This window comes from Phoxinus phoxinus, assembly GCF_949152265.1.
Source record: "Phoxinus phoxinus genome assembly, chromosome: 14".
Classification (NCBI taxonomy): domain Eukaryota; kingdom Metazoa; phylum Chordata; class Actinopteri; order Cypriniformes; family Leuciscidae; genus Phoxinus; species Phoxinus phoxinus.
Genome location: NC_136889.1, coordinates 16,128,465 through 16,155,326, shown reverse-complemented (window position 1 = coordinate 16,155,326; position 26,862 = coordinate 16,128,465). Strand labels below are relative to the sequence as shown.

At 36.3% G+C, this 26,862-nt stretch overlaps 3 protein-coding genes across 4 annotated transcripts; 1 reads left to right on the top strand and 2 right to left on the bottom strand.

Annotated features, from left to right (window-relative positions):
- Positions 1–8,074: 8,074 nt before the first annotated feature.
- Positions 8,075–13,194, bottom strand: polr1c (RNA polymerase I and III subunit C). 2 transcript variants are annotated; one of them, XM_079634957.1, is made up of 10 exons: positions 12,961–13,194; positions 12,445–12,579; positions 12,134–12,205; positions 11,952–12,059; positions 11,605–11,737; positions 11,286–11,405; positions 9,377–9,529; positions 9,061–9,210; positions 8,870–8,986; positions 8,075–8,778 (listed from the first exon to the last, which is right to left on the bottom strand). In XM_079634957.1, the coding sequence occupies exons 2-10, from the start codon at positions 12,526–12,528 to the stop codon at positions 8,660–8,662; spliced, it is 1,056 nt and encodes a 351-aa protein (XP_079491083.1). In that variant the 5' UTR covers positions 12,529–12,579; positions 12,961–13,194; the 3' UTR covers positions 8,075–8,659. The 2 variants fall into 2 exon arrangements, with proteins under 2 accessions (XP_079491083.1, XP_079491082.1); XM_079634956.1 differs by having other exon boundaries at positions 12,445–12,574; positions 12,961–13,163.
- On the top strand, positions 12,975–20,347 carry pcgf6 (polycomb group ring finger 6). Its single transcript, XM_079634958.1, has 10 exons — positions 12,975–13,211; positions 13,445–13,544; positions 13,676–13,772; positions 14,057–14,112; positions 14,233–14,292; positions 14,397–14,517; positions 15,199–15,226; positions 15,461–15,559; positions 17,233–17,319; positions 19,542–20,347. Exons 1-10 carry the CDS (start codon positions 13,083–13,085, stop codon positions 19,584–19,586), a joined length of 822 nt encoding a protein of 273 aa, XP_079491084.1. The 5' UTR covers positions 12,975–13,082; the 3' UTR covers positions 19,587–20,347.
- A 1,374-nt stretch (positions 20,348–21,721) lies between these two features.
- Positions 21,722–24,945, bottom strand: inaa (internexin neuronal intermediate filament protein, alpha a). Its single transcript, XM_079635747.1, has 3 exons — positions 23,843–24,945; positions 22,570–22,694; positions 21,722–22,472 (listed from the first exon to the last, which is right to left on the bottom strand). Exons 1-3 carry the CDS (start codon positions 24,884–24,886, stop codon positions 22,229–22,231), a joined length of 1,413 nt encoding a protein of 470 aa, XP_079491873.1. The 5' UTR covers positions 24,887–24,945; the 3' UTR covers positions 21,722–22,228.
- Between the last annotated feature and the right edge of the window lie 1,917 nt (positions 24,946–26,862).

Below are 26,862 nucleotides of genomic sequence, written 5' to 3'. Positions count from 1 at the left end.
ATGACCCTAAATGAGAAAGTCACAATTTCAAGAAACTCTTCACAGGCTTACCAGAATTCCAATTAGGTGTGTGAGATTTCACGATTTTTGATCGTGGACGATTAAAATGTCTCCACGATCTGCTTTTAAAGAAATATCATAGTATTGTGCTACAGTGCATTCTATCAGTTGCAGTTCTGGCTCCTCCGTCCCAACATACTGTACAATGCGATGCGACGTACATTCACATTACGTTAACGCAGAGGTCGAGTTTCACTCACGGGATACTGCAGTTTACAAAAGTTCATTATTTGCATATGCTTTAAATCCTTGCCGGTTAAACATTTGTCCATGTAGTGGCAGTTTTAATCTTTTATTTCTTATTTTGTTTTCTCAATGATTTAACATACGAATGACGTGTTCTGTATTTGGAATTCTCCTGTTGTAACGTTGATACAGGTGTGTGTGTGTCACTGAGAAGACCCTAGGCTAGGGAGGGGTTGAGGCAACCATGGGGGTTCCTCAGGTCCTGCCCTCTGGGGTGGGTGTTTATAGAATGCTTTGATGAGAACATTATAAGACTACCAGAAAAACACCTATCTTGGTCTCACTCTGCCTGCAGACTGGGCTGTAGGGTTGGTGGGTTTTCACCCTCAGCCTGCAGCTGGCCTGTGTGGCTAGACTGGGAACTATTCTGCAGAATAAATGTATATTTTCTTTTAAATACAATTTGAATATTGACGTCTCTTTTGCCTGGGAATGCTGCGTTTGTTAAATATTGTTTTGCCACAACAATTGGTGTCAGAAGTGAGGATTCCTTGGAAGTGACCGCTGGCCCTGAAAAGCAGATGGAAGACTGATCATCCTAAAGCACCAGGCTTTAGTCTTACCTCGCCGAATTGAGAGAGAAAGAGCCAAACTGTTATCAGGGCCAGTGGGTAACTCCACAGGAATTAAGAAAAGAACCGTGGCAGTAAGAGCATTTCAGGTAAAGAAGACAATCAAATTATTTTGTTTTGTTGGGGTAACTTTTGGTATAACTGTGGGTGAACCATAGTGGCTGGAACTATCTCTTTGGTGCGGGCACAGAAAGTTTTCGAGGGGGAAATTGTATGCCGAAAACTAGCTCGTAAGTATGGACGGAAGAGCCATACCGTGGACGGAAGAGCCATATCGTGGACGGAAGAGCCAACAGAGCATATTTGCTACCCTTGCCGATTTGAGGTGACAAAATCGGATTTGTTGAGAGACGTCTCACAGATTATTAGACGCGCGTCGAAGGAAAATCCAGGAGAGATAGGATCAGCCAATATGGGGTCACACAAGAGTAAGCTAAATAATTTTAATACACCGGTTGTTTTGTTCTGTAAAATGGGAAAATAATTATGGCCAGAAAAGCATGCAAGAAATTGGGGAACGGATAAATTGTAACTAAAGGGTTTTTGTGATCGTGTTCAGCGTGTGTGTAAAACTGTGAACAGACAGAATTGAAGATGAAAGAGAAGGAACTGAAAAGTAGCAAAGGATAGTAAGATAGAATGTTTGTTTTTTCTGATGGAAAATTACAAAAGAGTGAGTTGTTGAACTGAATTGTTGGATTGCAGATAAAGAGAACAGATGTAGAAAGAAACTGAAATGTTGGATTGAGAATTGTTGGATTGTGAGCAAACAGTGTTGCTTGAACTGGTTAGATGAAGCAGAGCGAAAAGAAAGTAAAATTAAGTTGAAATGGTCTGAAAAGTGAGTTTTTAGATAAAAATAAGGCATTGAGTATGATTAACAGGGTTTAACATGAGGAATGTTGCATTAAGCAGAATGGGAAAAGCCTATATGTCAGTGTTAATTATGATGTGAATGTGCTTTATTGTATTAATGTTAGGAAAACAAGGATATTGAAGAATAGATTTCCATATGTTTATAACAGAGTTTATAAAAGATTTGATTGTGCAGGCAGCTATGAGAGATGTCTGTGTAATTTAGGGACTGAGAGATGAATAATTTTGTGATTTCCTTGAAACATTAGAGATAAGTGGGACTGAGGAATAATGTTGAGAAGTCTGCAGATTAACTATTTGATAAAAGAAAAAAGCTTCCAAACAGTGTTAATGGAATTGATGACATGCTAAATGTCTTTATACTGTATGAACAGTTCTGATAAATAATGTGAGACAAAAGAGAGCAAATGTTGTAACCAGCTGAAGCTCTGACCTTAAAGAGATTTGCAAATGATGGTTTTGTAAAAGTTTGATTCTGATTGTAAAGAAACAATAAACATAGACTGGTTTCAAACAAAGAAATGCTAAAATGATACAAATTTGAAGAAAGCTTCTGTGTTAACATGGATTAGTAAAATAGAGTAATGTTACTATGATTTGGCTATGTAATTGAATTTGCAACTGAGATTGCATTATAGCTCTGTTTTGCATTGCTGAATGGGATGTTGCAGTGAATGGGGGAATTTAGAATTTTATTCTATTTCATTCCAGTTAGATCTAGTTTACGGGAACTGAGATTGTAAAATAATATAGAGAACTGCTTACCAGTGGCTCTGTGAATATGCGGGGGGTGCATTCACAGGCTCTGTGTGAATTCATGAATGGGACACTGGTTCAAGGAGGGGCAGTAAAGCGGGGGTGAATTCAGAAGATGATAGGGATCAGACAGTATGAAACTCAAAAAGTAAAACAGATGGTCAGAAAGAGGCTTTGAACTCTTTAGTGTGGTTGGCTTGTAAAGAAAAGACCCTGGGGGGTTTTCGACGGTCCTTTTCTGTAAAAACAGCTTGATCTGGTCTTACTAGAATAAACAGAAAATTTACAGAGAGATCTGAAGAAGATTAAATGATTGTCTTTTAATGAAACGCTTAAAAAAGGTTCTAGATGATCATAATTGCAGCTTGATAAACTCATAGGAGAAAATATGGAAGTAAGATATTAAAACTATGGTAATTTGAGAACATGACAACTAAAATTTAGATGAAATTTGAAACGTTATTGAGACTCAATAATAATTATTTGTTCTCTAAAGAATCAAATAGGCTACGTAGAAGCAGTGTTGATTATGAAAGAACTACAAGCTGATGTGCTGTTTGTAAATAAGATAAAGTTTATGATTTGGTTGAAAACAATTTGATAATCTGAATTTGATGTGTGCTGAAACAGTTTCAGTGCAACAGAGACTCATTCTGAGTAGGAATTTATAATGTCTAAATTCCCTATAAGGGCAAAGGAAACTATAAAAATTATGCTTGAATTGAAAATGCATGTAATTTATGGAAAAGATAACTAGGCTAGAGTTAACAAGATGATAGATGAAGTTAGAAGTTAGAAAGTTTTGGAAAGTGCAAAAGTGCCAATACAAAAGGGCCGTTAGTACTTGGCTAAAGATGAAGACAGATTTTGTAGATTCAAGGAAAAGATTGAGTAACGAAGGAACTAATACATAAAATAAGTTATTGTAATGAATTTATTGTTACATTTTGTCTAAATTACAGTCTTAGAAGGCTGTTGAAAAGAGTATTTGTTTAGAGAAAGCAGCAGTCATGCGGGTTACGAGAGACTGCTTGAGGAAGGATTGACATGTTTTCTTTCTGTTATGGTCAGCTAGGAAGAAAGCTGAAGCAAAGTAATGATAATAAAATAAAAAAACAACACAGCTGACGTTTGTAAAAGCAAATGAATAGACATGTTTTGAAAATGGTTAAGAGGCCATGTAAAAATTAGGTAAAAGCTACAGCAAAATGTTAAAATTTTGATTTAAATGTAAATCTTTTTGAAGAAAAGACAAGAAATATGAACGGTTAATAGTCAGGTGTGTTTGATGATGACTGCAGTTTATGTCTTGATAAGAGTGAGTTAGGTATTAGGTAGTGAAAGCTATTCATAGTCTGAATACTGTGCATAGATGTGTCATTAAATGTTTTATCAATTACAGATGGGTGAATGACAAAATTTGAGAGAAGTTGATAATTCTGAATCGATTTGGTCATTTATGATATACAGTAGATTTGAATGAATTTCTAGATCCGTTTAAATTCTGATGGAAGTTGGAATTGTGGAGTTGTAGATCATCCATGGATTGAAATAAAATAGGTTATAGATTTGACGGCAACAATACAGTAAAAATTGGCTAGATCAATATCAAATTATTGAGAGAGCCTTTAACATTTGTGTGAAAAAGGGCAAGAATGTTGTTCGACTGACAAAAGAAAGGCTGTAAAGAAAGATCTGTAAAGAAAGTAAGAAATGTTTGTAGATGACTAAGGGCCATTTGCATCTTCAGGGTATGTATGTATGCTTCTGCAAAGTTCACACCCAGCATCCTGCCAGGCAGGAAAAGATAGGGGTTATCAAACCAGAGGGGGGGTCAAGGATCATTATCTTCAGAGGACAGAGGGGTCATTTTGACCATAAGATAACACCTTTGATCTCACAGATGTAAAGACAGTAAAGCCCAAGGAGGGGAAATAGAGTGACAGTTGTATTCAGTTGTTGCAGATGACTGAGAATTGAGATTGAGTTGAGAGACAAACTGTTGAGAGCAGTCTTGAAAAGCAGGATAAGCAAAGAGTGCATTTGCATTTCAAATAATTTGATAAGAAGATGAGATTGTGGCTTGGAGTGAAGAATATAACATTTTAAGAGACTTAAGACAAGAGTTAAGGTTAAGGTTAAGAGACAGAGAAAGATGTCTACAGAACAGTGTTTAGTTTAATAAATCCAAACACAATTATGTTAAATTGATGCACAAGTAAAATTGTGCATAAAAAAGGGGGAAATGGTTTAGAATTTGCTGAAAGCCATCGCACAGGTGGACAAAAGTGTGCTAACAAGAAATGTTTTCAACAGGAAACAGGGAAGATGCAGCAGCACAACAACAAAAGAATTAACTATTTGACATTTGTTTTTCTTTACAGAGGATGCAGACTGTGCCCAATGAAATAATGGCTATGGATGAATTTAGCTAGATATCCTGGCTTATTATTGTGACAGAAAGGATGTCAGGATGGATTGGATCAAACAGAATTGATTCTGTTCCAAATGTATAAAAAAATTTTTTCTTAACATGAGTGCTTTTTCAGGGGAAAAGAGAAAGAAATTATCTGGTGATAATGTTTCAGGTTGATGATTCCACAGGTCGAATCAAGAGGGACGACCGACTAGATAAGCAGTCACTAACAAAATCACTTAAGGTTTTCGTTCGCAGGTGACAGCAGAAAGTAAATGTTTTATTCCAGTGGGGGTACGGTCATGATCTAAGGGAAAATCTTGTTAGAGTCAGAAAATGATTGGAGAGTGTGAGACCTGAGTCCAAACTTCTCACCTTAGACTAAACGAACAACCACACATGCCAACGCGAAGTATAAAGTGGGGGATCAAAGGCTTGTAGTAACAGCCTCCATTACGTACGAGGGAAAAGATTATTGAAAGGGCGTGGAAAGAATGGTGAAGATTGAACATCCATGGGAGATGATCAACACACCTGAAGAAAGACGATTCGACCAACTAATGGTTTAGCAGAAGAATCTGTTTTGTGATGATGTTGATGATTTTATTTGATTGATTCAAACTAGGTATTGATTTGATTGGTGAAAATGTAGAAAATCTATTAGTTGATGTGTAATAAGATAACTAGGTATTGGTTTGATTGGTGAAAATGTAGAAAATCTATTAATTGATGTGTAATAAGCAAAAAAGACGGTCCATAATGGAAATATTAGAGTAAATTTTGAAAAACTACATTGGTTAGAAGGATGAACAAAATTATGCAGACGATTCGAGTAGCGGAAGTTACAGTGAAATGTATTAATTGAGTTAAGATATGTTTTTGTTTTTCTTTGTTTTGTTTTGTTCTGTTTTTGATTATCTTTTGTTTTTCTTTCTGAAGACGATGAAATGTAAAAAGTGTTAAAAGCAAGGACAGGATTTGAAATGAGGGGTTTTGTTATCATTTTTACTATTTTGTATGTTTATTCAAATCAACCAGGGGTGTTGAATTGATATGGTTTTCATACTATGACAATCTATAAAATTTTTTGTTTATACTGGAGTGAATGCGGGCCCGAATTCGGGAATGTGGTGACAGAGCTTACCCATTTAGCCCTGCTTCAGTTAATATTTAATTGCTTGATACTTCAACAAGGTTCAAGTGATCAATTATATGGAAAATTGTTTGTTTTGTTTTTCACAAAAATGTAATGATTTTTATTAAGTTTTAGATCTAGACTGAATGATAACAGTGTATTGCATCCAGTAATTGTTTGTTTTGTTTTTCTTTGGATTTACTTTATTACTTAAGTAATCATTTGTCTGACCAAGTTATTTTAAAATGTATGTCATTTTAACCGAAGTATAACTATTTGTATTCTCATTGAATTCTCATTAATGATTTTGAAACTTTTCTGAAACTTATTTGATTTTTGTTTATTTGTATTTTGTCCATTTGACTTGCAACAATATTTTTGGACATGAATTGAATCTCTGTGTTTGATTACACTGAATATTTTGCTGATACTCTTCATGAAATGATGTTTTAAACTAGCAGTTGTTGTTTTGTTGTAATGAAATTTATTTGAGTGTTTCCTGAAACAGTGTAAGAACTTGTAGATCTTTCTTTTATCATTTCTTGACCATATATTTTTTTTTAAGTACATCAATTTAAGGGCCTTTTGCCAGAGACTAATTTCAATCTGACCATATCAATCCTCTGACCAATGACAAATGAGATGTGTCTGCTTTTGCTGTTCATTGTGTTAGATTGTCTTTTAAATCACAGGATCACTGCTACCGAAGTTCAAATCTTGTGTTCTGGTTCAGAAAGAGACAGCTGCCAGACTGCTGTCCCACTAGTTTGCTCCCAGATTCAGTGCCTGTTCTTGTGCAGGTATTCGATGGATGATTTGCATAACGGTGCAACCCAATTTGATAGAGCCTAATCCTGCAGGGCTGGATGGGGAACAAAGACTGAACAACTGACAAACTGTTTTGCTACAAGCTTGGACGAAAAGTCTGAAGATGTCACTTTTGGACTCCATGTGTGGCCAACGGGACCAATGGGAAATTGTAGGATTGAAAATAATCCAAGATATTTGAAATGAACAAAGACATCTGCTTTACTGTTTTTGACAACCTATTTCCATAATGACAATTTGGAGTCTGTAAAGGCACCGAGGTGCTGATAGTTATCAAGGCCTGTAGGCCTAAGATGTGTGTACTTTGGCGGGATGAAATTGTCAAAACATTAGTACAATAGGGAAATTGTAATTATCTGATTGGTCAGTTTTGAATGTCTCACATTTGGGTTTTAGTCACATGGTCACGGAAGGGATAACAGGAAGATTTAAATGAAAGGTATAAATATGATAAATATTTGGGTTTTCAGAGAATGAAAAACAGGGAGAAATTGTAGTGGCAGTTTTAATCTTTTATTTCTTATTTTGTTTTCTCAATGATTTAACATACGAATGACGTGTTCTGTATTTGGAATTCTCCTGTTGTAACGTTGATACAGGTGTGTGTGTGTCACTGAGAAGACCCTAGGCTAGGGAGGGGTTGAGGCAACCATGGGGGTTCCTCAGGTCCTGCCCTCTGGGGTGGGTGTTTATAGAATGCTTTGATGAGAACATTATAAGACTACCAGAAAAACACCTATCTTGGTCTCACTCTGCCTGCAGACTGGGCTGTAGGGTTGGTGGGTTTTCACCCTCAGCCTGCAGCTGGCCTGTGTGGCTAGACTGGGAACTATTCTGCAGAATAAATGTATATTTTCTTTTAAATACAATTTGAATATTGACGTCTCTTTTGCCTGGGAATGCTGCGTTTGTTAAATATTGTTTTGCCACAACATCCATCACAGGAATAAATAACTTTTTTACATTATATAAATATATTAAAATAGTTATTTTAATTTGTAATAATATGGTCACATTTAGTTTTGGGTTTTGTTTCATGTTAATTCTCATAGTCATGTTTCCAGTTTGTCATGTATTTCCATTGCCATCATAAAAATATGTATTTTGCTTCCCTAGTCTTATGTGTAATATTCTTATTGGTTGACTGTCTTAATTGTTCACAGGTGTTTCTTGTTAATCAGTCTTGATGTATAAATAAATAGCCCTCATGTTTCCATTGTATCTTGTCTAGTTTTGTTTGTGTAACCACTGTGTCCATGTCCATGCCATGCACATGTAACTTGTAAAATAGTAAATCTAACATGAAAAAGAATCGTGATATGATATTTTTGCCATATCGCCCTTCCCCTAATTCCAATAACTCAGAAATATAATATAGGAGCTAAGGCTGAAAAGACTCTGGCAAAGTGCTTTAAGATGTTGACTACAAACATTGAGAGAAAAGATAATTTCTTCAATGACAAAAGTTTAATATACATTGGAAAAACATAATATGTCACAAAATGTATTGTCAAATATGTGATTTACAGAATTATGTAAAGTTATATCTCAAACCAAACAGATTAACTTGACTGAAAAAAGAAATTGCTTTTTATTTATATAAACTCAAATCTCCAGAATGCGGTTACGTTACGTATGAATTCACAATTAAGGGAAGTTTTCTTTATTTTTTAGCTAAAGCTTAAAAATGTATGTACAATGCCAGCAAACCAATCACTTGATTTCATTCAAAGCTATAGGATGATTGTGGCTAGCCTTATTTTCTTCCAGCTAGTCCATTTCTGTCGTATCAAGCTCTGTGAGAAACTTCTGGCACTTGGAGATGAGGACATTAATGGCCTCGGTAACCAGGACATCAGGAGGGAGGATCCCTGTGGACTCCACTGAGACTAAAAAGAAAAAGCAGAAGAAAATGTGACAATGCTTTTGGTAAATCACCACAAAACAAACCTAATGCAACACTTTTGGTTGCGAACATACATATGAAATGATCCCGCACTCTGCCCAGTTTCACCAAGTTCTTCAAGTCATCATGCCGAAGAACTTCTCTGCTGCATGTGTCCAAACGACTGTTGACAACCTTAGCTACCTTCCTTCCTGAAATGCACAATTATTGGATTATAATGCAACAACTATCAAAACTACATGTAAATATAATGGACTAGTCCTACCGTTCACATTCTCTAGCTCAATAACTCCAGGTGAGAAGCAGCGCTTTAACCTCTCCGCTTGTTCTCCCTCAATGGTCTGTAATAATGTGATTTCAGGAAGGAGTCTGTAGCTTGCGGTGGCCACGGGAGAAAACTTGGCATGATCCTTGCCTGTGAGGTGCAACACATCTCTCCAGTTAATCACACAATTCATAAACAATATACAGGAAACTAGGGATTGGACACTGGAGTTAGATAATAACAAAAACTTTATTAAAGAAAAATATATATGCCTCCCTGGAAATCAAACATCTTCTTGGTCTCTTATATTACTCACCTATTCCTTTGACACAGTGCATGACTATATCAAGTTCCTGCCCTGGTCGGAGTTGTGCCAGGAGAATGTCCCCATGCACAGGACCAATCTTGGCATCTGCAAATACATCGGCCTGATTTCCAACTGGGAGCCATTTTATGTCACCTGAGTAGACTGAAACAAAACACAAGTGTTCAGTGACATGTTGTAAAACAGTGCAGTGATTTTGTCATGGTTGGGAATTAATATCTTTGTATAACCCTCATTATTTACACAAACTGTAGGACTCTTTTTCATGGCAACACAAAATGAGATGTTAGGCAGAATGTTTATGTTTGACAGTCTAAATCCCCTTTTACCGGTACTTTCATTACATCATTTTTTCCATATAAGGAAAGGTGACAGTGACCGAAACATTCTGCCTAGCATCTTTTGTGTTGCATGTAGGGCTGTACAATTAATGTAAATAAAAAGGATTAAATTGCAATATGGTTTACTGCGATTATCAAATTGCAACGGCTGCGATTAATTTAAATAAATATATGAGCTGCATGTTTCAGTGAGTTGCACATGTTCATTTACTGTACATGGAAGCAGCTGATGTCATGATCCAGCGTTTTCAGCATCTCAGAGCGGCTCGGTGCGCAGTAAATGCTGCTCCACACAAACTCATCTCTGCGTGTGCTCAGAGTTTGGGTTACTTATAACATGCATTCAGGAAGACAATAACCATCTTCCAAACTTGTAATGAGAAATGCTTATAAACCAGTTGTTGCCAACAAAAGAGAAGCTTTATGGGCTCTCAGCGGTTTTCCGGTGAAATAAAAGCTTAATAGTTTAAGTTTTGAAAATGAAGAAATTAAGACAACCATTCATATCAGAATAGTAATTTTACAACAGTAATTAAAAATGTAATTTGATAAAATATTATATTATTATTTACAGTGAAATATTACAATCATATTTCTTACTTTGTTTAACATTTTTATATAGGAAAAATAATTATTAATATATTAATAATAATAATTATTATTATTTTTATAGTCAGAAATAAGAAATGTTAGGCTGAACTGTGCAGCCGTAAACACAGCAAACGTGCTGTTTTTTTTAACCCACAATTTAAATGTTTCCACAAATTGTGCAGCCCTAGTTGCACAGAACAATTAAAGTCATATGGGTTTGGAACAACACATTTAAGAGTTACAACTTTAAATTAGTATGGTAGGGCACAAAAAAAGCTCCAGAGAGAGGGAGGATATTGGGTAATTAATCATGGAAAACAAAATATTAAAGGACAAGTTCGGTATTTTACACTTAAAGCCCTGTTTACAGATCGTATCTGATGAAATAGAACGGTTAAGATTAAAATTTGGACACATGCTCCTGTCGCGAGAATTTTAGTTTTATTTAGGACCTATTTTGCCAAACGTGTCACACCCGTGATTCTTCCGTTGAGAGCTTGAATAATAGACACTCAAGCGGCGGAGTAATACCGCACCTCACACAGCACATTCAATACAAGTCATGGAGTTGGACAAAAACTACGATAAAACCTGTTGGAATGCATCTTTTTCAGCGATTTTTTTGGGGACCGTATCAGTGAACACCCCTGACCACTCGGTGAGTTTCACGTCTTTGTAAACGAAAGTTTAATGTGTTTTAGGAAGGAATCTTCCAGTGGCCATAGACAACCATTGTGGGGGTGAGGGGGGAAAGCGATATAAACCTAAAATTCTCGCGACAGCAGCATCTGTCCAAAGTTTAATCTTAACCGTTCTATTTCATCAGATACGATCTGTAAACAGGGCTTTAAGTGTAAAATACCGAACTTGTCCTTTAAAAAGTAAACCTCGGGAGAAAAAATTAAATGGCTGATTTTTTCATCCAAATTTTTTTATTTATTTAAAAAAGTAAATCTAATTTTACTCACCCATGTGATTGAGATATAACTCCTTATGATCTGAAGAGTCTTTTGGGGCTCTAGGATTCCTTGTGCATTTTACCTTCAGCTGAAGTTGAATTGTGTCAATTTCTGTGCCTTCCTGATCCTCTGATAAACACAACACACTCAGCTGTCAAACTATCATCAATTACATTATGAGAAAACAAAAAATAATCAACGGTCTAACAACTTCAGTCAGTTTGGGCATTTGTGGCACCATTTCAAAAACGACGTTCCTCAAGATGAATACATTCATCTTATTAATTGTCACTTTAAAGTAAAACATGTGCTTCCAAAATTAACTTACCCGAATTCCTGTACTCAAAAAGACGAGGATCTGCTTTAATGGGCACAAGACCAAGCCTATGAGATAAAATCTCATCCTGAATTATCGATGTGTTATTGTAAATGAAGGCTTTCTCAATGGCCATTGTTGGGACCTAAATAGCCAAATCGATGAGGAAAATAAAATAAACAATACAGTTCAAAGAACATGATGACTGTAACCTCCTGATTTAAGAACATATGATGATGGTAATACAACATGTACACAAGCAGACAATAAGATCATACCTTTTTTTTTTTTTTTTTTTTTTTTTTTTTTTATTGAATTTTATGAATTACAAGTATAGTCAGGGGAGAATAAGATCATACCTCAGCAAGTAAAATACGGCGAAAAGCATTGGCGATGGCAGCATCAATCCCAATCATATCAAACTCCAACGTGTTTTCATCAGAATTAACTATATCGATCCTGAAGGTCTGGAAGAGTAATATACACATTTTCAGCACGATATTCATTATATAATAAAGGAAAGCCTGTACAATTCACACACCTTTTTGAATTTTTCAAAGTCCCATGTGTCATCGTAACCAGGGTAATTTCCTGGATAATCTGTAGTATGGACCTGTAAATAGTAGATACATATGTAGCTTACAGAAATACAAGCTATTAAGCATGATCATATAAATAAAATAAACAAAAAGCAGTTTATGTACGAAGAAACTTATAGTTAACGTTACATGGCATGTGCAACGTTATATAAATTATGCATACTTAAACTGAGAATGATACAGCTTATATCTACATGAACACACAGTGAACACTATATAAACAAATACAAATCCCGCAGAGTGCATAACTTACATTTTTTATGCCAAATTCACCCAATATTACTCTATCACGAATTTCATCCACGTTGTTCATAGGCGCCGCCATCTTTGCTGTCATTCCTCTCTTGTGCCGATAGAGGGTAGAAAACTCCCATTCAAACACCCTATTCTAAAATAACTCATTTTATCAATGCTTTATTTAACAAAACAATACACATACCAAATATAAGAAGAAGAAAAAAACATAAATTACAAAAAATAGACAACTAAATAATATATAGGTTTTACGAAAGGGTTATGCTTTGGCGTTCTTTAAATTAAACATTGTTCTGGTGTGGATGTGTGAAGTAGATAAGCGAACTATGAAGGGAAATATAATAATATTTTGCAGTAATAATTTATAATATATTTTATACATTTTTATATTTATTAATTGATCAATTTATTTATTCTTTCTTTTGGAGACTTTTATTCTAGCCTCATTAAACTACGTCACTGGAGAATTGCGCGCACACCGTGTGAAGGTGCACAAGTGTTTCTAAACTTGTACCTGAAATTAACTATTCGCGGTTCATCTCGAATGAGGTCACGCAGCCCCTCAAGATAGACCAGGCAGGCATTCGTAGTAGTTCTCCAGCAGTTGTTTTAGGGGCTTCACACTTTGCGTGCTCTATGGACGGAACTGTGGACGGAGTTGTAGTGGAGGAGGAGGGATCCACGCGTGGGTGCTTTCAGACAGACGCTTCCCTCTGCGAAGAGGACGAGAGCCAGAGAGCTAATGAACAACATCCTGACGACGAGGTACAATATTAAAGCAGGAAATTAGTCGAGTTTTTAATTATAAAAGTGCTTTAACTTATGTAAGCTGTTATTGCATATGAACTTACTCAACTAATAAATATATTTGTTTTATATGTATATAAATAATACTTGTACTTTGTGTGTGTGTGTGTGTGTGTGTGTGTGTGTGTGTGTGTGTGTGTGTGTGTGTGTGTGTGTGTGTGTGTGTGTGTGTGTGTTTGTTTTGTTTATAGCGTTCCCTGCCTCTTAGGGATTTTTATCCCTATATTCGCTGTGCCCTCTGCAATGGATTTTTTATTGATGCCACCACCATCACTGAGTGTCTTCACACTTGTAAGTTCACATTTCCTGCAACTGACCCACCAATGTAGTGGTATCAAAAGTTTTTTGTTCATATAATCCTTGATCTACAACAATGTTTTGCAACATGCCTGTTTATTTAACTTTCGTCCTTTTTCCTCCAGTTTGTAAGAGCTGTATTGTCAAGCACTTTTTCTACAGCAACAGGTGTCCTAACTGCTCTATTGTCGTACACCAGACACAGCCACTGTACAGTATCAGGTAAATTTAGTCTCATTGATTTCTTTCTTTATTATTTTCCTTGTCAATTTCATCCTTGGTGAACTATATAGGGCGTAGTGTTGTTTACCAGTTTTGGTCTATCGCTAGAGATTTAGTCTAGCTATTATGTTCAGGACAATCCCTTGTGTCTAATTAGCAACAATAGCCTCACATATGTCCCAGGGTCTTTAGGGATTTGTATGTGCTTTAGTGTTTAATTACTGGTCATGTGTTTTAACATGGTTGCCAAGCTCAGAGTCAAATTTTATCCCTTTTTCTTTTAGACCTGACCGACAATTACAAGACATTGTTTTTAAGATGGTTCCGTATTTGGAAGGAGGTTAGTGAAGTTAGTTTTGAACTCTCTTCTGCTACACATTTGTTGGCCCAGTTTGTCATTCCAGATATATGTGAGAAATATTTTACAGAAGATAAGTTTGTTTGTGTTTTTCCTCTCAAGATGAAAGGTCACGTATATGTGAATTTTATAAACGAAGAGGGCTTGACATTCCTAAGCCAGGTTTGTTCAATGTAATCACTTTACTAGTGTATTCTTTGAATATATATAGAAATATTAAGATTTAAATGTGCTTATGATTAATTTTTCTCTTTTTTTCCACCTAGTGGCAGCTCCATCTGCATACCCAATGAAGCAGCATTATAGACAGAAGAAAGACATACTGCCTCAGTCTGTTTTTACTATTCCCTCAGAGCTGGATGTGTCTCTGATGTTGGAGTTTGTGGGGTCAGTAATGTTGCTTAAATTAATGCTTATATAAGTGACGTTATTCTGTTTCTAGTGCTTTCAGTCAGTGCATCTAAGTGCAATAACTTCAGTTGAGCAAGAAATTGCATTTTGATAAAAGATAACAAAGACAAGTTATATGTTTTGGAATAACATGCACAGATGAATCATGGATTAAGAAATTAAACGGAGTAAAGTTTGATTTCATGTTTAATTTAATTTAAAATGTTCTGAATGCCATGTAGGTTATGTTCACTAGATGGAGCTAAACTGTTTAAAATCAAAAGACTCTGTAAAGCAGCAGTTCTCAACCCTTTTGACTCCAAGGCCCCCTATTGTCCAATACAATATTCAAAGTGTATTGGCTAAGATATTTTCTCTGGTATTTCTGATATGATTATGCCAGTGCTCCTTTTTTTGTTTTGTTTCTTTTTTATTTACTGAAACTGAGAATATTTATGTATTAGATTAATTAACAGGGATTCATTTTGTGATTCCAGAATATTCTGTATGATCTTCAATAAAAACAATAGTTATTCTCAATAAAAATTATCTGATTTTGCACTATTGCAATTGCTCTATGATGTATTTATAAATGATTATTTATGTTATTACACAAACACAAATGTGATTTGAAAATGTTTCAGCTAACATTGTTTTTTGCATATCTTTGATTTATAGAGCTGAAGAGGGTGTTGAGAACTATAAGGTAATGTTTTTTCAATTCTATTTTTGCTTCTAATTAGAGTGGCAAATTACTGGGATTTTTATGGTGATGTTTGTTCTGTATCCCACATGAGATAATGCATCTTATATTCAGGCAACACATTGCAATATTATCTGTTCTTATAAAATATAAACGGATGAATCATTGTATAGAATTGAGCTGAAATGATGTTAAAGGTCTTGCTGAATTTGTCATAATTATATTTTCACCCTCAAGCCCCTTGAGAGGAAGTACGTGCGTGTGTCAGGGGAAGCCACTGTCCGTCATGTGGAGCTTTTTATCAGGAGGAAGATGGAGCTGAGTCAGAACTGCAAGGTGGAACAGCTTTTTTCCCCCCTTTATCTTTAATCTCACCCACAGATTTTGAACGCAATGCATATTTTAAATTATGAACCACACTCTGTATCAGGGTAAAGTCTTGGTCTTAAACGGCTTTCTTTTCATTAGCAAAGATATGCTGAGTCATTTAATGCAAAAATGTTCTTTTTTGCCTCCTTATCTGACTAAATTCTGCAAAATGATTACTTGCCGTCTTTAGGGTTTCTACCATAGGTCATCTTATGAAAGTGTGATTAAAGAAATTGTTATTAGGATTTTCCTTTTCACTCTCAACACTTCAGTGACTCTCTGTCACACTTAACAATCCTGCCACATTGCTGTTTAATTACTTTTCTTCTAATCCCAATTCTGGATAAGGATTTGAGTCCTTGAAAAGAACCACAGCTCAGTCAAGCATAGAAATGAGTGTCTGCAGTTGTGAATAACAGTGTTTCTGTTTGAAAAGAAAATCTAGAGCCGTGTTTTCATTATTCAGCTGTCACTTCTGCAGACTGACAGAGCTGTCTCCAGTTTGAGATCCATATATTTAAACGTTAACACTGTTTTACAGTGTCCCTGTCCGGTGTCCACGTACTTACTATGATAATAACAGGAAATTATGGCAACTAAACCAAACCTTACCCCATAGGAAATACATGTTAATTATAAGATTTACAGTGTATCCGATATAGTAGATTTTCAGTCAGGAATATACTTCACAGTATTTTTTATTGTTAATTGTTCATGGTACCGTTTGTATACATTTGATTTGGGGCATTGTAAAGATATATGCTGGGTTCAGGTCAAGTTAAGCTCAACCAACTGCATTTTTGGCAGAGAGTTGACCACAAAAAATAATTTGACTCTCCTACAACTGCTGCCATGATGACAATGTAAAAAACGGTCGATGTAACCCATTTACAGATCAAATAATACACACGTTTTAATGTACAAATTATTTTGCTATTATAAAATTATAAGCTTTCAATTTCTGCTCTTAAATTCTGCTCTGCTCAGAAAGTCAGTTCTGAAAAAGGGATATGTTGAAGTTTATTTTTTGGTAATAAACATTAATTGCAATATTCCTGTGTATGGTCACATCCAGCAGCTGTTAGTGAAGGCTGCTTGCATGTTGCGAGGCTAACAGTTGTATCTGGATTACTGGCTTAAGGTTTTTTCCTGGCTAAGTCTGATCTGGCCCTGCGTTGAACACCTCATAGCGCCAGGGACATCTACAGGGATAGAGGTGAAAGAGGAAACACAAGCGTTTGTGTGCTTTGCTCCAGGACAGCCTGCCATGCTCAGCTCCACATACTTCTCTCTTAAAATTGTCTAATAATTTTGGGAGTAGACTGATGCTGTGTTGTGTATATACATATGGTGAATTGAAGTTCATTTCCATCTGGCATTTTAGGGTCACTTAAAAAGCACTCCTCTAAATAGACTCCACATGGTCTTTGCTATTGCTCATTTTACTTTGTGAACTCTCAAGATTAAACTTTGATATTGTGCTATAATCTGAAACGATACTTCAAATCATGCAATGTTTTGAGAGGTGTGCTATTACTTTTCCAAATTGATCAGATTAAAAGCATTTGCGTGACGAATAATATAACGGATAAAACAAAAAAAGACTTGGATCACAATTTGCATTGTGCTTTATTTGGCAGGTTGATGTTGTGTGTGGAGATCATCTTCTTAAGCAATACCAGTCTTTGAGAGACGTTTGTAACACCATGGGACAAAATGCATTGCAGGTGAGTGTCTGATATATCATGCCTTTTTCATATTTTTGCTTTTAATGCTATTTTTGCATGCTTGATTTTTCATCAGTGCATATAATGATTCAATATAGCCTAGACATACAATAGGCACATAGGCTACTGGGAATTGCTCAAGTCAGTAGGGGTTTCACTGAGATGTTTTTAGAGAGATTGAGCCTGAAGTAAGCTGTTAATAAGTGTGAACTGCAGGCGCCTTACACAGTTCCTGTCTTGCTCTTCACACAGAATTACATTAGAGCCTTACCTGCAGCTTCAAGTGCTGCTGCCTTTTAGAATAGCATTTTACAGTAAACTGTTTTTGAAAAAGGTATTTTTTGCAGTTTCAGTTTTATTAAGGATTTTGTTCTTTTAGGAAATTTAAAAAGTTTTTTTTTTTTTTGTTAAGAGAGAGAAGCCAGAATCAGAACACTGTCTTTTGATACAGGAAATTGACAATTTTTGGCTATCTCTTGCTTAGTTCTATATGTGTTGTAGAGACGTCATCAACATTGTGGTTAATCGGGTATCAATATAAATATTTTTTTTTTCATAAAAAATACAGTACACATTTTAAAATATATTATTGAAATTTAAAACGCCTACGGTACTTTCTATTTGAATATATTACATTTTTTGTGATGGCAAAGCTGAATTTTCAGCATCATCATGTGACATGATCCTTCAGAAATCCCTTATAATAGAGTGGTGCAGGTATGACGTCACTTTGTTGGCCAATCGGCAGTTAGCATCACACTGATTCCCTCGACAAAATCCCAACAGGTTTTTCCCATAGGCTTTTGGATTATCTCTAAAAATGAGCTCTGTGATCAACAAAAGTTTATGATATGAAAAATGGCTATTTTTGCTTATAACCTCTGACCGGTTTGTCCAAAAATCATAAAAGTGGCCCATTAGATTCAGGACGTCATACTGAGTTGACTGATATCCAATTTTTCCATATTGACCATTTTAGAATTTTGTACCAAAATGCTGTATTTTATGAACGCATGAACGTATCGTTACCAAACTCGGTATGCGTCATCAGTACGATGCCCTGAATGAGCCTGAGGAGTTTCGAACCAGCGCCACCTAGTGGTAAAATGATTTTTTCAAATGCTTATAACTCTGGGTGTGGTTGAGTTATTTTTACGCGAGTCATCTACTTAGGTTCCTGAATCCTTGCCAAGTCCAACGATACCAAACATACTAGGTTTCGCCACTGTGATTTAGCGCTTAAAAAACATTTGCCAATATCTTCGAAACTGTTAGACCGATCGAGACGAAACCACCGTCAGAAGTTTGGAAGCAGGTCGTTGGCTAAATGCTAATGCACAAATGTAAAAATATTAGAAGTAAGGGGCATGAAAATGCAAACAAAGTCAGGTGTGGGTCATTTTATTATGTGTTCGTTCGTACATATAAATGTCTATAACTTGATTAACTTCAAAACTAAATGAGTTATTTTCACCAAATTTGACACTCATATGTATCATGGGCTCACTCTGAGAACACATAAAAAAAAGCAGTGGAACTGCACCACTTGGTGGTGCTATAATATAACAAAACAAGGACATTGCCATTAATTACAATATAATATCATGATATTAAATGCTACACTTTACGAATGCATTGTGGCTCTTCAGCTATCAGGTTAACCATAAGCTATATTAGCATTAAGATAGCATAGCATGCTAATTTTTTGTGTGCTAATTCTTACACTGAAGAGGCTCTCCTCGACAGTTTGGTAAGTCAGCGTCAACTGCTAAACCCACGTGCCATGAGCCCTGAACCATTTAGGTCCTGGGTTCGAATCCTGTGTGGCACATGCCCAGACCGCAATGGGTACTGTGGCCAGAAGTGGTGCAAAGATGCTTCAATTCCAGTCATGGTGTCTATCTGAGAAGAAACTCAATAAAGAAGACATGTGGCACATATTAATATGATTCATTTTGAGCTAATTCTCACTTGAATTATGGAACATCGCCATCTTGGTGAATGCACGTCTTCCCAGTGGCGCAACAAAATAAGTGACAGGCATCTGATCCAGAGATAGTGGGTCCGAGTCCCGCGTGGGGCGACTTTAGAAAAATTTTGTGGAATATTGTGTCATTTCGATTCTTTTATTATTCAAGCGTTGTACTAATCTGACCCAAAACATTGCTTTATACGTTGTATTCCTTAAGTTAATACACACATTTCTTATTCTCCCCTTTTAGGATGGCATGCTGGTTCTGCACTTCGGACTCGTTCTACCTGCTTAGTAAAGAGGGAAGATACAGAAAGACCAACTACTGTGAAAACTACAATGCACAGTAGTTTTATTTCAAGGGCTAAACTGAATTTTTACATGCAACAGTTATCCTATGCAATGATTATTTTCATTGAGTCTTCCTGGATGCCTTCTCAAAAAGATTAAGAATATGCCAGCATTCTCTCTGCCAAATGCATTAAGAAACATTAGCACTGATGAGTTATTTCCAGCAAATACTTATTTCCACAGCCGTAAGGTTTCTGTAGATGCTCTTTTATATGTTTGTTAGGGGGAAACAAAGTCATTTTTTACACCTTGTCTCAGAGAATGTATTGACATGAATTTAATTGCGTGGTTTTTGCATGTCATTTTGTGGTTCAATGTGTTGTGCATTAAAGTAAATTGGTACTAAAGTTTCTGGACAACACCTAAATAGTTAGATTTCTAAGTTTTTCTTTCTTTGCAAGAATGAAGATGTTCATTTGGTTTGTCTTTCTCTTCTCAACTGTTCTATGGGCGTTTAAGTGTTTCTGGTCGTTCTTTTTCGTTTGTTAATATCAGATGGAAATGTTTTTGTACTTTTTTTTTAGCCATATTGTGTAATAACATGGCCTTTCAGGAAAAATTACCTTTCAAATGTTTTTCCATATTTTGCTATATTAAAATTGAAGTCTTTTTGTTTTTTAAACAGATTCACAACTGAATGTAAATCTGTGCATGACCAGACAAGAACGTATTGCAGATAAATATTATGCAACTATTATGCATTCATTTTCATAATCTGTCATCTTTTGTGTTTTGCTAAACATTTTGACCAATTCTAATTTGCTCTTTGTGTGCTGCCGATTTCAAGTTGCTAGACGGTCTTATTTACACTGAAAATAGAGCATTATTCTGAATGTTATGAATCATCTTTCACCTCATGTAATGCTAGTCACCTGTAGGAGATTCTTTGTTAAAATCATTATCAGAAAATACTCTGGAGAGTCAGAGGCTTGGTGCAAGAGGGAAAGATGCTGCTCAGTGTTCACTAAGCCTGTGGAAAATGGTTTCCAAACAGCCTGCAGGATTTCGGTTCAGACATCATTTGTCATTAGTGTGTAGGCAGAGGTGGACAAAGTACACACAACGTCCTTACGTGAGTGAAAGTACAGATACTAGTGGTCAAATATTACTCGGTTACAAGTAAAAGTAGTAAAGACCGATTTTTACCTAAGTAAAAGTACAGAAGTACTTATGGTTATGACGTCAATCCGACGTAGGGTTCTGACGTCAAACCGACTTTCATTTCCAATCAAAATCATCCCCTGACGGACAATACTACTTTGTATTCAAAGACCTTGACAGAAATGTAGTGGAGTAAAAAGTACGATATTTGTCTTTCAAATGTATTGAAGTTAAAGTAAAAAGTTTCCAGAAAAAAATAATACTCAAGTAAAGTACAAATACTCAAAAAGTGTACTGAAGTACAGTACTCAAGTAATGTACTTTGTTACTGTCCACCTCTGTGTGTAGGATTGCGGGTCCAAAACTGTTTATCTGATATCGCTTTTTAATCTTTTACAAGTAGGAATATAACATTAACCATGATTTGATTATCTGATTTAGTGCATCCCTATATCTCTTTTTACCTTACTTGTCTGAATTTTAGATCCAGGGCTGTCTTGGTGATTATAACGCGGATTTAGTACTTTTTTAACAGGACAATGATTCATGAAGATATCTGCTATATTTTGTATTGATTTACAGTCCTTCAGAACAATGCAAAGCAGGAACCGTGTCATGTGGAGGATATAGTCATTTCTTTAAATTCTCTTACTTAAAAAAGCTCAACTTTTAAAATAGAACAGTTATTTTTGGTTCTAATAATATTTCACAATATTACTTTTTTTTACTATAAATGCCGCCTTGGTGAACATGAGAGACTTCTTTAACTATAAATCTTACCGACCCCAAACTTTTGAGTGGTAGCGTATAGCTCTAACAGAACATTGTTTAAAAAGGCTCAAGTCTTGATGATAATCACTATGTCTAAAGTAAAAGAGTTGCAGATAAATGTGCTAAATCTGAGTCTTTAGTCAGTTTTAAAAATAAATATCCATTAAGCGCTGTAAAGTAACATTCAATGGGACAGAAACAATCAGTGATGTTGAGAGTGGTTTATGAATGAAAAGACATAACTGAACAAACATTTTAATTACTGTCTTTATTGTAGTTAAGGCATGTGTTACAGTTAATGAAGTGGTTTGGTCCCTTATTTGTAATATGCCATAGTCCTTTCCAACAAACCTTTCATAAATAATTGTGAATTTATCCATAATCGTTTGATGAGTGTTAATGCTGGCTATATATTGGCCATCCTTCCATACTGAGGCTCATTTCTATAGTCCTAACATCATCAAAAGGACTAAAATACTCTCTAAAACTACAATTAAGAAACACACAGTAAATATTTGAGGCCTATGTTCTGGAATATTAAACCAACATACTGTAGAGAAACATTATATCACCATAACAATTTCTTAAACGTCTTACCAATTACCATAAACAACAAGAGGCAGTTTTCAGCTAATAGCAGTGATTGCTGTGCCAAACACTCAAAAGACTGCTGGGAAAATTGCTATGGAATCTAGATTTAACAACCGTAATATTCTAGTTAGAGTTAACATCAACAGCATCGCTCTTTTCTGCCTTCTTAATCACAGCGGATTCCTCCATGTTTTCCTCCCGCTTGGCTGCTGCCTTGGATTTGCCGTGTACCTCCTCCTCTTTCTCTTTTTTGGGATTGCGGGTTGAGGTGAAAGCAGAGCGGCTCTGATACCCATAAGTGATGCTGGGTGTGCTGGAGAAAGTCACTCCAGAACTGAAGTGGGTTTCTTCACCCTCCAGTAACTTTCTATGAGGACATTGACAAAGACTGGTCAGTTATTCATTTTCATTCTCATGCATCAGTTCTTTCCATGTGCAATAACACTGAATCATTGGTGCTTTACCTGTACGCGGCAATTTCAATGTCTAAAGCCATCTTAACATTCAGAAGGTCCTGATACTCTCTGAGGTGACGGGCCATTTCACTCTTAGTATTTCTAAGGTCAGTGTCCAGCTGCCCAATTGTTTCCTGTTTAATGGAATTGGAAAAAAATAATACATACAGCGATATTAGCATTAGCACACAAATATTGTAATAAAATTACAAACATAACATGAAACCATCTTGCACTTTTCACATTTACATAACCATCTCACTGTTGAGTATTTAATTTAGCTCAGCACCTAAATTAGACCATCCTATTTCTAAAAGCTGATGTGAACCTTTATCTCTTGACATTGACTGGCCATCTCGGCACAAAGTTCAGAGACGCTAATCTGATTTACAGTGGCACTTCTTTCACTCTTAAGAGATGAAAGGTCATAGATCATGTCTGGGAAAAACCTCACGTCAAAATGTATTGGATTATTTATATGGCAGCGTATTAACTAAAGATACCTTTCAGGTTTCTGTCAGCAAGTGAGCATGACCTTGCAGAAATCTCCCTTGCAAAATCCTCTTTATCAAGAGACTCTTCTTAGTGGAATTAACCTCGGCCACCTCTTGTGTGCGATTAGTTCAGCACCATGGACAGAGAACGCGGGTAGTTGACATGGTATTTCAAGCCGTTTCAGCCGTGTCATGTGGTATAATTCCTCTCAAACTTTTTTAAACAACATTTTTACTGAGCTCCTTACATTTTTCATGAGCTCATAATAATTGGGTGATTCAATTGGATATTTATATTTTAAAACCTTTACGTATCACACAGCAGGACCATTTAAATGAACTAGTGAAGGCAAAAGGGTTAATAAAAATGGTGCAAAACAGTCACAGCACCTACAACATGCACTTTCCTTTATATATTTATAAAAAATGCATGTAAAATCTCAATATTGTGTTTATTTATTTTTTAAATATGTCAACAAACTTCCAGAAAACAGTGAGTCAGTCTCATGACTCTCTTATTCAAATATGAGTTATATTTAAATAAAATAATTAAAAATACAACAACTTAAAGGGGACTCCTCACGAATAATACATTGCTGTTTGAATAGATATTCAGATATTATATATAGTTAGACAGACAGACAGACAGACAGACAGATAGATAGATAGATAGATAGATAGATAGATAGATAGATAGATAGATAGATAGATAGATAGATAGATAGATAGATAGATCGAAATTTGTTTTTTCATACATGCTCAACTTCAATATGAAATGTAATTTTTACCTGATAACCTGCGACCTCGACATTGTGCGCATCTTCCATCTCGCGGATCTGCCGTTCAAGAGATTCGTTTGTGCCGCGCAAGGTTTCGATTTCAATGGTTTTGGACTGCAGTTGTCGCCGGTAGTCGTTGATCTCCTCTCTCGTGGCTCTCATGGCCTCGTTGGTTCTAGTGGCCTGTTCATTGAGACTGGTAAACTTTGATTTGTACCATTCCTCAGCAGACTGAAGGTTCTTCGAGGCGAGGGTTTCATACTGCCCACGGATCTCTTTGAGGGCCGAGGTCAGATCAGGCTTGGATAACTCCACTTCCACAGATATCTGGGCTGCCTGGATCATATTAGTCAACTCCACCACCTCTTCGTCATGCACCTTCCTCAGAAAATTGATCTCGTCCAAGAGGGACTCGACCTTTCTCTCCAGGTCCACGCGCACCATGGTGGCATCATCCACATCTTTCTTGTAGGATCTGAGTGTCTGCTCTGCCTCCTCGCGCGCTCGCATCTCATCCTCGAACTTCCCTCGAAGTTTATGCAGTTCTTCCTCGATACTATCTCGTTCAATGATAATATGTGATTTTTCATTGTTTATCTCGTCCACCTGAGCTCGCAGATCGCGGATCTCCTGCTGATAGAGGTCCGCGAGTCTGGACGGCTCGTTCTGCCTCTGGCGCAGACTCACGAGCTCGGTCTCCAGCACTTTATTGTGCTGCTCCAGATTGCGCACTTTCTCGATAAACATCGCGAAACGGTCATTGAGACCCTGAAGTTGTTCCTTTTCATTGGTTCTGACGATTTTAAACTCGTTGTTTAACACGGATGTTTGAGAGAAATCCACGCTGTCGAAATGGACCGGTGAGAAGGAAGATGACCGGCCCGATCTCTTGTAATAGCCCGCGGGAGAGGCGCTGCTGCGGGATAAAGAGTGAGACCTGAAGCCGCTGGAAGACATGGAGCTCATTCTAGAGGTGGAACCGGTAAAACGAGGGTTTTCCCCAAACATCTTTCTATAGGACGAGGACATGTACTGATCTGATCCGTAACTCATCTTCGTCACAACTAAAGGAGTCTAAAATGGGTGTGCTTGTCATTATATAGCCTACCGGCGGACTGTCCCATTCAACAGCCTATCATGTTCCCTCTGGTGGTGACAGTTAAGATGAAAATAAGCCTTTTTCGAGAGCATTAAAACATTAATTTAGTTATGTTTTCAACAGGTTTGCCATTTGCACATAAAACAATGATTTTCCGGCCATTTACACAGCTGTGTGTGTGTCGATGGAACTGTCCAGGTTTGCGCAGTGCTGAATTGCTGAATGGACCAGAAATTCAACAGTTAAACCCATTTACCCTTGATTTGAGATTTTGGATGGCCATGTCATTTCAGTCTGTGCCTAACAAATACACTTTTGCCAGACTTACTTTTGAGACACAGAATTTAACCTAATTTACAATATTTAAAACTGCGGAAAAGGGGGATTTTTAAAGCTAGTTGGTCTTAGTCTGACCCAAAATGTAAACAGTTATTACACAATAATAAATAAATAACGATCGTTGTCTTTATTCTACTCTTGTCTTAACTCTGTTAAACTTAAGTGGTTTTATATGGCTTAAGCTAATCTTCAAAAGTGACTAAAGCCTTCTAAAACTAGAAAAGAGACAAGGATGGGAAACCGTCTTGACCAGCAAAACAGATCAGGCTGGGCAGCAGGGTTACAAATGAAATATTTCAGACGTTTTTACAAATTATTTCATGGAAAAAAAAATTAAATGTAAATTGTCCTCAGTCCTCTACCTGCATGAATTCCTTCCCCCACTGAATAATGATTTGTCTCATAAGAAGAATGTTTGACAACATTAAATGACACATTTCATAAAAATGCACACCTCATTTACATATATTTTAGTAGTGTGTGTGTGTGTGTTTTTGGTGATTTACAGTAGCTCCTGATTCCTGTATGAATACTCAAAATCATATTTAAAAAACTAGCCTTGTTTTAAAAATCTGGCAACACGGTCTAAAGTTGACCACCAGTAGATGGCGAGATTTCTCTTCCAATCCAATCTTTTCTGTGATGAGTGTGCACGTGCATGGGAAGGTGCATGAATTCCACAGCTTTCTGCTTGGCTTTTTTAAACACGTATTACTATCGGGTACACTACAAGCATTAAAAATGCAATAAAATACACATTATCTTCATTTTATTAATGTCTCTATCAAAAAACATGAAATAATTTTTTTGAAAATTATTATTTTTTACTAGTTGTTCTGTTGTAACATCCTACAAGGTAAAAAAAGGGATGACATCTAGTCGAAAGGACTAGTCACTGCTAAATACCTTTAAGTGTTGTGGTATTTTGCAATATTGCACATTGCAATATTCACGCTAATCAGATATTGGTTGTGTCCGAAATTGCCCCTTATACTATACCCTCATATATCAATATCAAATTTATTTCTAGGACACAGTTCCAGTTGTGGGATTGAATGTGAGATTGAATAAGTGCACTCAATAACGTCCACTAATGGTTTCAGACATAGATATTATATAGAGACTAGATGCCCTATTGGCTGCTGGGCACCGAGAAATACGGCCGCCATCTTAAACCGGTCGTACTCCTAGTTTCGTTGCTTAGCAGCAGTCAGATTCCAGAGCACTGTGGAGCATTTTCCTGTTCTAATCGGCGGACTATCGCAAATAGGGCCCGGGATTACTTTTCACAAGTACATTTTAACATTACCGTACTTTTGGTTGTGTTTTGTGAATAGAATATTACCAGATAATTGAGAAGGAGCAAGGATCTTTGATATTACTGTACAGAAATCGTAGCCAGCTAACGTTCTAGGTTTACTGCACCACTCGGCATGGAGAGGTTGGGTAAAGTCAGTTTATACTGTCTATGGGTAAAGTAATTATTACAAGAGCTTCTCGGTTATCAGATACAAGCATTCAACGGCCCTGTAGTATAAACATATACAAATATAGGTTATTTGTGTTTGCGCACGTGATATCAGGAAGCAAT